Raw genomic sequence first — 13,502 nt, 5'->3', positions numbered from 1 at the left:
GTGTTTGTGTGTTTGTGCTTGTAAGAGCTAAGGTATGTTTGTGTGAATAGTAGATTATGGGTTACTTTATTGTTTCTTAGCGTATGTGAAGAGTATAGTTAGGGTTTTGTAAGCGCTCACGTACGATTGTGTGGATAGTAGATTATGGATTTTGTTTATTGTTTCTTAGCGTATGTGGAGAGTATAGTTTGGGTTTTGTAAGCGCTCACGTAAGATTGTGTGGATAGTAGATTATGGATTTGTTTATTGTTTCTTAGCGTATGTGTTTGTGTGTTTGTGTTTGTGTGTTTGTGTTTGTACCCGCTCACGTACGATTGTGTGAATAGTAGATTATGGATTTGTTTATTGTTTCTTAGCGTATGTGGAGAGTATAGTTTGGGTTTTGTAAGCGCTCACGTAAGATTGTGTGGATAGTAGATTATGGATTTTGTTTATTGTTTCTTAGCGTATGTGGAGAGTATAGTTTGGGTTTTGTAAGCGCTCACGTAAGATTGTGTGGATAGTAGATTATGGATTTTGTTTATTGTTTCTTAGCGTATGTGGAGAGTATAGTTTGGGTTTTTATTATATGAAATGAGAAAGTATAGTTTGGGTTTTATTATATGAAATGAAAAAGTAGGGGGATGTTTTCCTTCACGTCCGCGCGTTGTTTGGTCATGATCTAGGTAAGATCAATTTTACGTTTTAGGGGGATTTTTCCTTCACGTACGCGCTTTAAGTATAAGAACCCACAGTATTCGTCGTTCAAACCATTCTGCAAAGAAAAAAAAAAAGAAGATGGCTTCTAACCAAATGGACAAAATACAAACATTACAAGACGTTTAGACAACTTAGGAATGATGGAGCAGATGTTAATAAGACTGGTTGAAGAGCATTATTCCTATAGTCACCATCGTGTAAAGATGGAAATTAATAACTTAAAAAAGGTAAAGGACAAGATTAGTGGTGTCATGAAAGAGATAAAGGAGGAGAAGGAGGATGAAGAGGAAAGAATAAGAATAAGCAAATGGAACGAAAAGATTGAAAAAGAAGAAGAAAATGAGAAGAGGAAGAAAGAAGAGGAGGAAGAGAAGAAGAAGAAAGAAGAGCAGGAGAAAAAGAAAGAGAAGAAGAGAAAGAGTGTTGGAGATAAAATAAGAACTTGGTGGAGAAAAAGAAGAAATTAGAAGCAGAAGAAGAAGAAAACCCAAAGGCCCTTTTCAGGGCCAGCCATATTTCTCGAAAAGAGATAGCCTTTCAATTGCCTACCCTTTTTTAAATTTAAATTTAAATTTAAATTTAAAAAAAAAAATCCCATATTCAATTCCCCTTGTCCCTAGACAAACCCAAACTCTATTCCCATGTTAATTTCCCCTTGTCGCTAGACAGACCCACACTATAGTTCCATGTTAAATTCCCCTTGTTGCTAGAGTGACCCACGATTTATTCCCATGTTAATTTCCCTTGTCGCTAATCTGACCCACGATTTTTCGCCATGTTAAATTTCCATTGTCGCTAATCTGACCCAGGGGTCTCTGTAATGCTAATTCCCATTGTCGCTAATCTATCCCCATTTACTACTGACGATTCCGTAAAATAATAAATGCACACTATATACAAGAATTCAGTTTCATTTCCTAGCAGATAAAGTATTACACAGAATTCGAAATGTTTCTTTGTTTCGGCATGTGAATGCCGAAAACGCTTCTTAATACAGACGTACCCTGAATGACCACTAACCTCTTAAAGTCTTAAATTTCATCGAGACTAGCGTGTTCGTACATGTTGTTGGAGCATCCATTTGGATAATGAAACTTGTTTGGCCGTAGTCTTTTGTGGAGTGTCTACTCAGTTAATGTAAATAGCTTGGCTGTTATCGTGATTGCAGTGTCCATAGAGATAATGTAACTATCGTTGTCGTAATCGTGGTTGAATTGTCCATATAGATACTGCACCTAGCATAGTCATAATAGTGGTTATAGTGTCCATACAGAAAATACAACTAGCGTAGTCGTAATCGTTTTTGCAGTGTCCATTAAGATAATGTAACTAGTACTGTCGTAACCGTGGTTGTGAATTGTCCATACAGATAATGTAACTAGCGTAGTCGTGATCGTGGTTGCAGTGTCCATACATATAATGTAACTAGCGTACTCGTAATCGTGGTTGTGAATTGTCCTTACAGATAATGTAACTAGCGTAGTCGTGATCGTGGTTGCAGTGTCCATATATATAATGTAACTAGCGTAGTCGTAATCGTGGTTGTGAATTGTCCTTACAGATAATGTAACTAGCGTAGTCGTTATCGTGGTTGCAGTGTCCATACATATAATGTAACTAGCGTTGTCGTAATCGTGGCTGTGAATTGTCCTTACAGATAATGCAACTAGCGTAGTCGTTGTCGTAGTTGCAGTATCCATACATATAATGTAACTAGCGTTGTCGTAATCGTGGCTGTGAATTGTCCTTACCGATAATGCAACTAGCGTAGTCGATATCGTGGTTGTGAATTGTCCTTACAGATCAAGTAACAAGCATAGTTTTCAGTGTCCATTAAGATAATGTAACTAGCGTAGTCATAATCGTGGTTGTGAATTGTCCTTACAGATAATGTAACTAGCGTAGTCGTGATCGTGGTTGCAGTGTCCATACATATAATGTAACTAGCGCTGTTGTAATCGTGGTTGTGATATGTCCGTACAGATAATGTAACTAACGTAGTCGTGATCGTGGTTGCAGTGTCCCTAGATATAATGTAACTAGCGTAATCGTAATCATGGCTGCATTGTCCATTAAGATAGTGTAACTAGCGTTGTCGTAATCGTGGTTGCAGTGTCCATGCAGGTAATGTTACTAGCGTAGTTGTAATCGTGGTTGCAGTGTCTCTATATATAATGTAACTAGCGTAGTTGTAATCGTGGCTGCAGTGTCCATTGAGATAATGTAACTAGCGTTGTGGTTGAAGTGTCCATTCAGATAAGTTAACTAGTTTGGCCATCATCATTATTCGATTATCTATTCACATAAACATACTATGTAAAAGATTTTCAATTCCTAACTGCAAAGAAAACCTAATACACAATTAGATTGCAACGAATGTGAACATTTAAAAAACCTAAGTATGCGTAAGACAAAGCAGATAAAAAAGTTAAAAGCAGCAGATAATGGGCTTCAGGAATTAGAAGCGTACAACATATTGATACACATGTAAACTTAAATCAAGTTATGGAACTGTTAAAATAATAAAGGTTACAGTTTAGAATTAACTCGCTAAGTACAGTAAATACAAATGCAAATAAAACTTCTTTCAAATCAGTGCAGAGCATAAAATACAAAGACAATATATATTATATGAAGGAACGTACATTCATTTTATCTCTGCTTTCTTTATGCAAAGTAATACATAAAATAAAAATTAATTTTTTTATAAATATATGCAAAATATAAAATAGTAAGCAACACATGATTTCAAAACAAGAATATTACTATCAACACTTCAGTAAGTTACATTGAAGAATTGCGTAGAAACATTGGCTACCAAAACAAATAGAAACATTTGCTACCTAAACGCATAGACCAATCATAACAGTCATAACTTTTAGATATATTCCCAAGAAATAACGTGATAGATACGAAAATCTAAATTGTTTATTTGAAATTCATTTTGGTGATAACGTGCAAACACAGACGACACGCATTTCGTTTGATTTATTTGTATCCCCTTGTGGTTCTAGAGAAGACTAGCAGTAGTTTTTTTTTTTTTTTATTTGAATAACAATTTGATACTATACGCGAAAATAAAGCAATTTTTCTTGCTTACCGTATGCGTTTCGTGTGCGTGTTTGTTTATATGTCTCACTTTTGTTTAAACATTTAGTCGCGAGAAGATACAATAAACGCTAAGTGGATTGGAAGTAACTTTAAATAAGCAAGCATTTCTCTCCATTGTAAGAGTAAACTGCAATTAGTGTCAAATTACTAAAACAAATTAGGTCAGTAATTGAATAATACGACACTGAAAGGAAAGAAATGGTAGTCGGGTAGAGTTGAATATAAGTATAAGTTTGTAGCTGCGTTCGCAGTCAATAAACAATTTCCAGACCTTTCATATGCAATTTCAAAAGTTTCCTTATTCTAATTACTGTTTGTACCGATATTTGAATGTTGATTTTATGTAGGAATTTGAAAATAAACGAACCAATCTAAATGAATTTCTCCAATTGTTGGCTATTTTTATCTTCAAGATAGGGGTAGTAACTGAAATAAATAATCATGAAGTATTCTGTATGTAATTTTATATAATGTTAGTGTCGTTTTTCAATATATAACAGAAAGAGGAACCCCATCTAGGTCGGATTATCGACCTCGTCTACTAATATAAAAGGGAAACATCGGTAGCTGTTATGCCGTTTGTTATGGCATTTTACATTACATATTAAACATGAGAACACTTCATGAATTGAGGTCAGTCGTTAAAATTTTATATCACGTACTTTAAATGACAAATTAAAAAAATGAAGTATGAAACGGAATTTTTCATATTTATAAGTATATATACAGGAGTGGAAAATCAAATTTGAAAATGCATGCTCCCCTTACCAAAATAGGGTAGTTCTTTTAAACAAAGTTTTTCTTTTAAAAACGAGTCTGAAGTTAAAAGATGGAAACGATTATTTGTATGTCGGTATCAATTATCTTACATCATGTTCATTGTTTGTCTTGTCTTTGTTTTGTGTTCGCTTTGACAAAGATGCTGTCAGAGTGGAATGTTCTTAGGCTTTGTAAAACTAATTCTGCACTGTTTGTTGTCAGTTTATATGTAGCTGAAATGATTGAATTTCGTTCCGGTTTAGAGGTCAATACTCGCCATACAGTGACCCCAGACAGAACATATGGTGGCTCTTCTTCCAAAATCCATATCGAAACAAAACATCCTTGGAATGATGAAACATTGGAAAGATAGAAATCGCCGGAAAATAGTGGAGAACAATACATGCAGACAAAATCATAATACATTGATGGAATTATTTCTAGACGTTCAGTGAAGCATAGCTGTCTTTTGAGAATATGATTTGAAAAAAGGTTACATTCTTTTGGCCAATAATAGGCCATTAATAAGTCATCTCATTCAAGCCGCCGTAAGAAATGCTGAAGATATGTGGTGTGCACACGAGGTAATTTGCTGTACAAGGTACACCTTATGCCACGGCGACTACTATAGCATTTCTGGAGGCGTCTGTTTGCGATATTTGGCGCAAAGGATCGGGAATATTCCTATCGTCACTGAGCGAGATTTGCTTCGTAGATTTATTTGGCGCACTAAGAGTTGATTGTAATGGAGATTCTAGATATTGAAAGCTCCCTTAAGAAACTGTTCCTAAAATTTACACCTTTGTCTAAAGCAAGAATCACTTGAACGGATATGAGTGACTTTTACTTGCAATAATAAGGATGGTTTATAATACCAAAAAAATATAAGAAAACAATAGATATGAAGTTATCGTGCAGGTAAATTGTTAATTAGATACTCGGAAAAATAGTGTGCGTGTGTACGCGAAAACATGCTAAAAGTACTATGATGAACTGAGGAAAAATTAGAAATACTTTTCACGGACCACATGTGTTTATGGTAGAAAAATGATACATTTTGTTCGTGAAAGACAACTCGCAAATTATTAATCCAGTTATAGCTGCATTTGTTGGTGTAAGCCGTAAAAGAACATTTGAAGCACTTATGCTGTTTGTGATTGCTCGCTATCCTTCTTTTTCTGCTAATGGTAATTTATGTTATTACCCAGTAATTGGTCATGCATAAAAACAAACCCTGCATAATGGTAATCTATATTATTTCTCAGTAATTGGTCATGCATAAAACAGCATAATATTAATCTACATTATTACTCAGTAATTGTCATATATAAAAACAAACACTGCACGCAAACATTTACCAGAAGACATTCACTGTCAAACTTTAAACTTTTCCATCACGCTTTCAAATATTTGCACAAACCATGAACGATTCATGCTTTTTCAGTACTATTCATTATGAATTATTACACTAAAAGTCCTGTAGCTTGTTGATGGTTTCTCAACGATCCAACGGTAGCCATGTACCCATTACAGCTATGCTGATTCGCTAGATAGTTGACCTGGACCATTCGGGGCATTACCTTGAGAAGAGAAGAACACACATATATAGATATCCCTCAGGTGTTGCGCGAACAAGTAGTTTTTAAGCCTGATATTGTACAGAAATATTAACGGATATTCGAACATCTGCACTGAAAGTCTAGCTGGGCGAGATGGCAGTGGCCACTCGTACGACAAGCAAATTAGCAGTTAAAAGAAAAAGTAACCAGTTCAATTAGTATCTATGTTATTGGCATGGATATTCGCATCATGTGTATTGTGTTATGATAACGGTGCTATTGTTGTTGTTATAATAAAGATTTGCGATTGCTTGTTCATGGAAAACTGATTGTTGCAAGAAAAATAAAATACATGCAGAAAAATCCCACACAGTGCCCGTCTGTACTTTGCACCTTTGAAATGATACAATAAAGGGTAATACTTACCTACATACGTATGAATTGCACAAATGGTACTACTTCCGTTTACGCATTTAAATAACCGGAAGTTTCAAAGGTGATATAAATATTAAATTTTAAATATCGTTGCTTGGGTTTAATCGTTTAATGCATGAGCAGGAGAGATTCGATTAAATGGCTGGTTTCAGGAATTGCGCTATTAGCTCAAGTTGGTGCCATAAACTTATTTTGTTCTTCAGTTTGAAGATTATCCAATACTGCATCTAAATTAACAATTACAGTAAGATGAATAAAAAGATTCTACTCTATGGTTCCAAAAGCAAACAGTTTCTACAGTTACACGCCATATATAATATTATTCGATAGCCGTGGACATTTCCTTATGTGAATGTTTACCCATATAACGTACAGTTTAATTATGACTTTTTTCTTTACTGATCAAGAGAGTGAATATTTAAATTCTTCTCACACTCCCACTACCCATTTCCTGATGTTAGACGGCAGTGCATTTTATAGCTTCGATATGCGCTAAATGTAAGCTCGAATTGCTTTTGAGTTTGATACGATTTCTATTATCTTTTCCAACTCAGTTCAAGTGCATACTTTCAAACATGAAAGCCGTATTTCATTACGATTTTATCGCGTACTTGTAAGACAATTATGTTTCCCCTAATTCATAAGGGGAGCCATTGCTTCAAAGCCAAAGCACGATGGTGCCTTTCTAGATTTATCCTCCCACTGTAATTTCGGGGATGTTGTTGTTGTTGTTGGGTTTAACGCCATTTGTCAAAACAAGATAGGCTATACATGGCGGCCGGTATCAATGGTGGTGGAAGAACCTGGGAAAAACCCTAAAAGAACCACTGACCAACGAGAAGATACCGGCAAGCTTTCTCACAAGCCCACATTGGGCGAACCAGAGACTCCAAACCCACGCAGAAAGAGGTGAGATGGCAATAATCCGTAACAGTGAGCGCAGACAGACAGACAGGTGAGATGGCATTAATCCATAATGGTGAGCGCTTTAGACCACTCGGCCCCTCGGGGATGTTGAATAGGTCTGATACGTTCTCTCTGCATGCCGTAACAGGCGACTGAGTAGACGAAATTTGTATGCCGTGGTTTGCGCATCGTGTCGTTGGGGGAGCTGATCCCGGTAGTTGAGTAGAGGAACGCTTGATGATCCGATGGTACACCCAGCTTTGTCTCTAAGTAGAGCTAGAGGGGTCGTAAGAAGGGCACAGTATGATAAATGGGATTCTCATGCCAATCATCTGCGACTACGTTAAACGTATTCAATTTAACTGTTTTGGAATAACGTTTAAACTTGTCTTTTGGATTGACCAACATTATGTTGTTCACCAGCCCGTACCGAGGACATTGCCTCTGAGGCCGCTGGCAAGGATCAGTTGATTAAAGGGTCTGCTTTGCTTGGTATTTCATCATGTGTAGCTCTGACGCAAGAAACGGAATATATTAGCTTAATTCTTCTTGCGGGGCTCCGCAGCAGGTGTTGAATACAGGCACGGAGAACAATTTAATATGTCATTATGGAAAAGCCAGCCCCAAACTCAGTCCAGGAATGTGCGACATCTCAAATGTACCAAGAATAATTCAACCAGTGACTTGGATAAGAGGAAATTGGCCAAGATATCTCTAAACTGAATCCAATGACAAGAATTATATAATCGACGATCTCAACATTTTGATGCCTGCTGTGAGATGGAGATGATAAAAAACTTAAGTTCTTATAATGTGAGAAGTGGAGTGAGTCAGGATTCGCTGTAGCCATTCGTGTGCCTTACCTAAACTTTTTTCACTTTGTTTAATATATTTTCCTCCAAGAACTCAAATCGATCACTGATCGTGACCATTCTATCGTTTTGGCGCTTGTAACAGGCACCAAACACGTTGGAGCTGTAAAGATATCAACGAGAGGGGGAAGAAGATTCAAAACACAATCTTTGCCTTTTTAACACTAAATTTTATTCCCACGTTCATCTTGCCAAGTGATGATACTCATCCTTAGGTTTGAGAGCAAAATGTAAATATATAGATCCTGTTTGTAGGTTGAACTCGAGGTTTTCTTTTACGTTGGTATGGAACAGATTTAGTGAAATCTAGCGCAAGGGTGAAAATGTTATCATACTAATGTCGAATAAGTTGGCGCAACATTTTCAAAGAACTCTTCACAAAACTGCAAAACCTCTGCACTACAAAATCAGCTAATGTTGAAGATTGTCATAAACCTTTCACTCGCCGAGTTACAAGGCTCTCTTTATGGAATCCACGTCACTTCAGCAGGATCAGATGACATCCACTATCTGCTTCTGAAACACGTTCTTGACACGGTTCAAAGTCCACTTGTATGTATTTTCAACAACAGTGTAAAACATGCGAATCCCCTCAGTGTTGGCGACAAGGACTGTGATACCAGTACCCAAACATATAAGACCAAACCGACCCATCCAACTATCGTCCCAAAGCATTCGCAAGATTTATTTGCAAAATGATGGAGCGAATGGTACAAGAGAGATTAGAATGACTACTGTGGTATCTCTAATCCAATAACACATCATCTGACATTCTGGGTGGTTTCAGACGCCAGCGATCCTCATTAGATTACCTGGTCAACTTGAATCATTTCTTGCATAAACTTTCATAATAAAGAACATATATTTGCAGTATATTTTTCCTCTTTGAGCAAACATGTGACATTATGGAAATATGGCATAATGAATGTCCTGTTGAACCTGAATCGAAGTGCCGCCTACCTAACTTTGTGGACAAATTTTAAAACATAGAAACCTCAGAGGTAAAGTAGGAAGCATACCTTCTGAAAGTTATCTAAAGGAGTTTCGTGTACCTCATGGCATTATATTGTCGGTCGCCCCATTCACCGTCAAAAGTATCAACGTAGTGAAATGTCTTAATCCAGGAACTGACTGCTCATTGTATGTTGACTTTTTATATGCTAGATTTTGTTATGTATATTTAATTTGCCTTGTTGGTTTGTTATTTGATTTTGTTAATTTTTTATTTTATTAATTGCTGTGGGTTATGTAAAAATGTATTTCGTAGCTGACCGTGTCCAAAAGTTAATTTTCTACCTGACCTGAATCATTGATTTTTATATTCTGTAAACAATATATAGCTAATATTTTCAATCTGAGTATGGTTTAATATTGGGACCATTATCAATAGAAGTAATCATATTTATCTTGGTATGAGTCAAGGACATTTTGTTTTACATATTCTATTTCAGGCCTTCTAATTGTTACTTATATGTTATGTTGTAAACGTCTGAAACCATATAAGAGACAGTTGTATTGTTGTTGTGTCCAGTGTTTCATTTAGGCTGTAATTTGTTTTATTCAAATTGTTTATTTAAACTGATTCTTCTACGGAAATACACAGTGCTAACAAATAACATTCGTGGAAATATAAACCTGGATTTATAATGATATTTCAAATAAGGACATATTCTTGGATTGTAGTATTGTGATTCATCACTACGATATAGGCAACTATAGACATAACAACAATTTTCAGCGTTGGGTTTATTTGAGATAAGGCTAAACTTTCTTTCAGAACTTTAATCATTGGGACATGTATTCGATATTCCAGGATTATTTTCGATTTATTTCACAATATCATAAGTTGTTTTTACATTTTTCATTTTGCATTCTAGGGAAATAAACAGTTTGTTTATAAAATTTGTTTGCTCTCAATGTTTTCTATTTCACATTTTAAGGTCATAGAGTCGTAATAATTTTAATACAATATGGTCTCTATTCAAGGTCAACTACAGATGAGTACAAGAAATGGGCAGAATAAAACGGGTTCAATTTTTTCTCTGGATTCGAATGGTGACTGCATTTCTGTTGATTACATCGTATTCATGATGAGTCTGAAGTAAATCCTGACGGTTGTCTTACTCCTGTTGTCTTTTCGGCTTATGTTTGAAGCAGGCTTAAATTTCTTCCACATGTCAAACTCTGGGTGCATTTAGAACGGGACTGTTTAGAAATCCCCTATGTTGAATCAAATGAACCCTCATTTTGTCTCAGAAGATCGAAACTGTTGCTTCTGTATGCTATCAAATAATCTTTTATCTAACTGCATATAATTTTGTGTTTAAGCCGTAACACATTGTATCTTCAGAAATCCAACCTCATTTCAACTCTTGACATGCAAATTTGTCCTCACTTACAAACTACAAAAAATTAAGTCCTGGAAATATTGTACATTTATGTATTCCAACAACATCGTGGTTACCATGTTCACCTAAAATAGTATTTGACATTTGTGAGTTCAAAACGTGTCCAGTTGTATAATTGTCATTTGCTCCTGTATGCAGAAGGTTCACAAGATTGAGACGGAGTTGCAGCTGCCATACCCGAATGGCACCATCTATTGCTGGACGTCACAAAAGTTGTTACTGCTGAAATTACAGATGTACTTAAGGCTCTGAACAACATTGAAATGTGTCAAAAACAAATTTTATTATCTTTTCTGATTTCGTTCCACCATAAAAGACGTGCAGAATTTTATATCAGACGACCTATTGACATATATTACAGAAACATGATATTGTCATAGTCTGGGAAAAGTATTATATACTGCTGGCAGCCCATTTCTGTTGGCATGAAGGATAATGAAAAGGGCAGATACAGCAGCCACTGCTTCCTTGCAGTCACCTGTGTCCATACATTTACTTCAATCAGAATGTTTGTTACACTTAGCACAATGTGTGGAACAAAACGTCGCAAATATTATAAGCATCAGATCCGATATTAATGAGAGGTATGCCTCTTGTAGATCAAAATGAGAGAGATGATGTGGTTTTATGCTTATCGCATATCGGACATGCATAAGTGATTCGTACATACCTGAAGGGTTAACCTCTGCCGGAGCGTGTGCACCGACGGTGTAGCACCATCTTGTCAAGTATGTCGCCTTCCATTTTGTGAATGAGCAGTAATTTGACAGTAACTGCTTCAATAAACTATACGTATGCGTACCACTTGAGAAAATCGTGGATGTTATTTTAAGGGAATGAAGTTTAACTAGAAGAAAATGTGTTAAGGACTAAACAGATATATGTATGAATGTATATTTACATTTTTTTCGAAAGATTTAATTTTCAAAGTCTTTGTTTAATCCATTTTGGCAAGTAGTGAACTTAACCTTGTGAAACTAATTTGGCACCTTTTTTGCCAATGTGCCATACAATACTGTCACATATATAGATCGAATTATGCCTCTTGGTTTCCAACCATCATTTGTGATTAAATGTTTCATCTCATTAAAATTTAAGCAATTTGATTGGAGAAAGTGCAGCTAAATGGTATGAATTTTGATATATATCAATTGCATCGAAACCTCGGAAACTGAATTACACTTATTACTATAGTTGTCTGGCATGAAACGCCAGAAAAGGAAATATACCTCTGTCTGTTGCTGAGTTCTGTGATCTTGAAGGAACATTCTGAAGGTATAACATGTGGATTGCATGATGAGCCTCCTTTGTAAAAGTTGGAAATTTGTCTCTGATTTTCCTCATTTCCTCCTGCATATCTCCACCTTGACCCATTTCCACTTGTAATTGCTTGATGTACATTTTCACCAGATCTATTTGCTCACGAAACATTTTCATTGCGTTGTCTTTCTTATTCCTGTGTTCTGCCATGACCGCTTCACCAGCTTCTTTCCATCTCATCTGAGCCGTTTTTTCGTGGCTAGATTCTGAAATTTGAACAATTTTTTTCTGAAATCCATTTGACGTAAAATTATTTGATTACCTCTCAGATTTGTATATGGTTTGATACTTGATTCCATTATTTATAATATTTGAACTATGTATTGTCCTTGCGAGCTAGAAATACACTGAGATTTCCATTTTAAGACTAAATTGTGACTTTAATTTTAACTGGCTGTGCTTTAGTGATTCTTTGCTTTAATCAAAACACTATTTGTTCGATACCTTTCAAAATGCAGTTGAAACACATGGATACAATCGTCGTGATCCATTCATCTTTAACATTTGCAGTGATTACTAATAAGGTACTGTTACTTTACCATACGGAAAACAAAAGACATGACAGATCATTAGCTGTAGGCCACTAGACTAAAACTTTAAAAAGCAAAATCAAATGATATTTCTACCTGGCCGTGCCACTGGATAAACAGCATTTGTTTGGAAGATGCTTCGAAAAAAATCGTGTTTTTCTTTCTGTTTCGTTCTCACGGCCCTGTTGATGTCCGCATAAAGTTTCCACATATTTCGATTAGCATTCGTCTTGAAGATTTCAGTTCTGGAGCATATATGTATTAGTGTACCAAGGCGATGAAGAAGCATACAAATGAACTGTAGGAGGAGTATAATCCCAAATATAACGGTAAAGGCAAAGGATATTGGTTCCACGTAGTTTGGAGGTTTGTTCCCGGTTATGCAAGGTACAAGAACTGAAAGACTTTTATTCTCACTCTCATTTGCTATTTGTTGCAGAGCAAATATGATCGTTATGAATAGAGTATTTGCCAGGATGAAAAATAGACACACTTTATTTCTCAGAATTGTGAGATCATGTTCTGTCTGTTCTTTTTCTTCGTCTGTCTGTTCCACAGGAAATAGATAACGTCTAATCATGTGCTTCCAGAATTCCTTTTCAGTCCTGTTAAGCCTTTTATATTTTGTATCTGATAGGAGTTGATCATGCGTCCATGCTCTGTTAGTAAATGGCTCCTCAGTGTCTGAAATGGAGATTTATGAATGACACATTCGTGCACGAGTATGTTTACGTGTTAACAAATAATCTATTTAGAAAAGAGTATAATTTGCCAAAGTGCTCGGTGAGGAATTTCAGTTGCACAAATTTTCATAAGAATGAAATGGAGCGATGTTTGAATCTAATCTTTGTTTATCGCCGCTATGAAGGGGTTGCATATAAATGGGTTAATTCCGTCTGTCCT

The 13,502-nt window shown here is 35.9% G+C and overlaps 1 protein-coding gene across 1 annotated transcript in view; it reads right to left on the bottom strand.

The window, feature by feature from the left end:
* Nucleotides 1-1,594: 1,594 nt before the first annotated feature.
* LOC149790723 (chitin synthase-like) overlaps nt 1,595-13,502 on the bottom strand; it is a 33,444-nt gene continuing 21,536 nt past the window's right edge. Inside the window, exons 10-12 of the mRNA XM_089972772.1 lie at nt 12,696-13,283; nt 11,979-12,275; nt 1,595-6,149 (exon numbers count right to left, since the gene is read on the bottom strand). Of these exons, the coding sequence (XP_089828898.1) occupies nt 6,103-6,149; nt 11,979-12,275; nt 12,696-13,283 (932 nt within the window). The 3' untranslated portion in view covers nt 1,595-6,102. The remainder of the gene's footprint in view (nt 6,150-11,978; nt 12,276-12,695; nt 13,284-13,502) is intronic.

Source organism: Sinohyriopsis cumingii, chromosome 10, assembly GCF_028554795.1.
Source record: "Sinohyriopsis cumingii isolate HCF-2022 chromosome 10, ASM2855479v2, whole genome shotgun sequence".
Classification (NCBI taxonomy): Eukaryota; Metazoa; Mollusca; class Bivalvia; order Unionida; family Unionidae; genus Sinohyriopsis; species Sinohyriopsis cumingii.
This window is presented reverse-complemented; position numbering and strand designations above follow the sequence as displayed.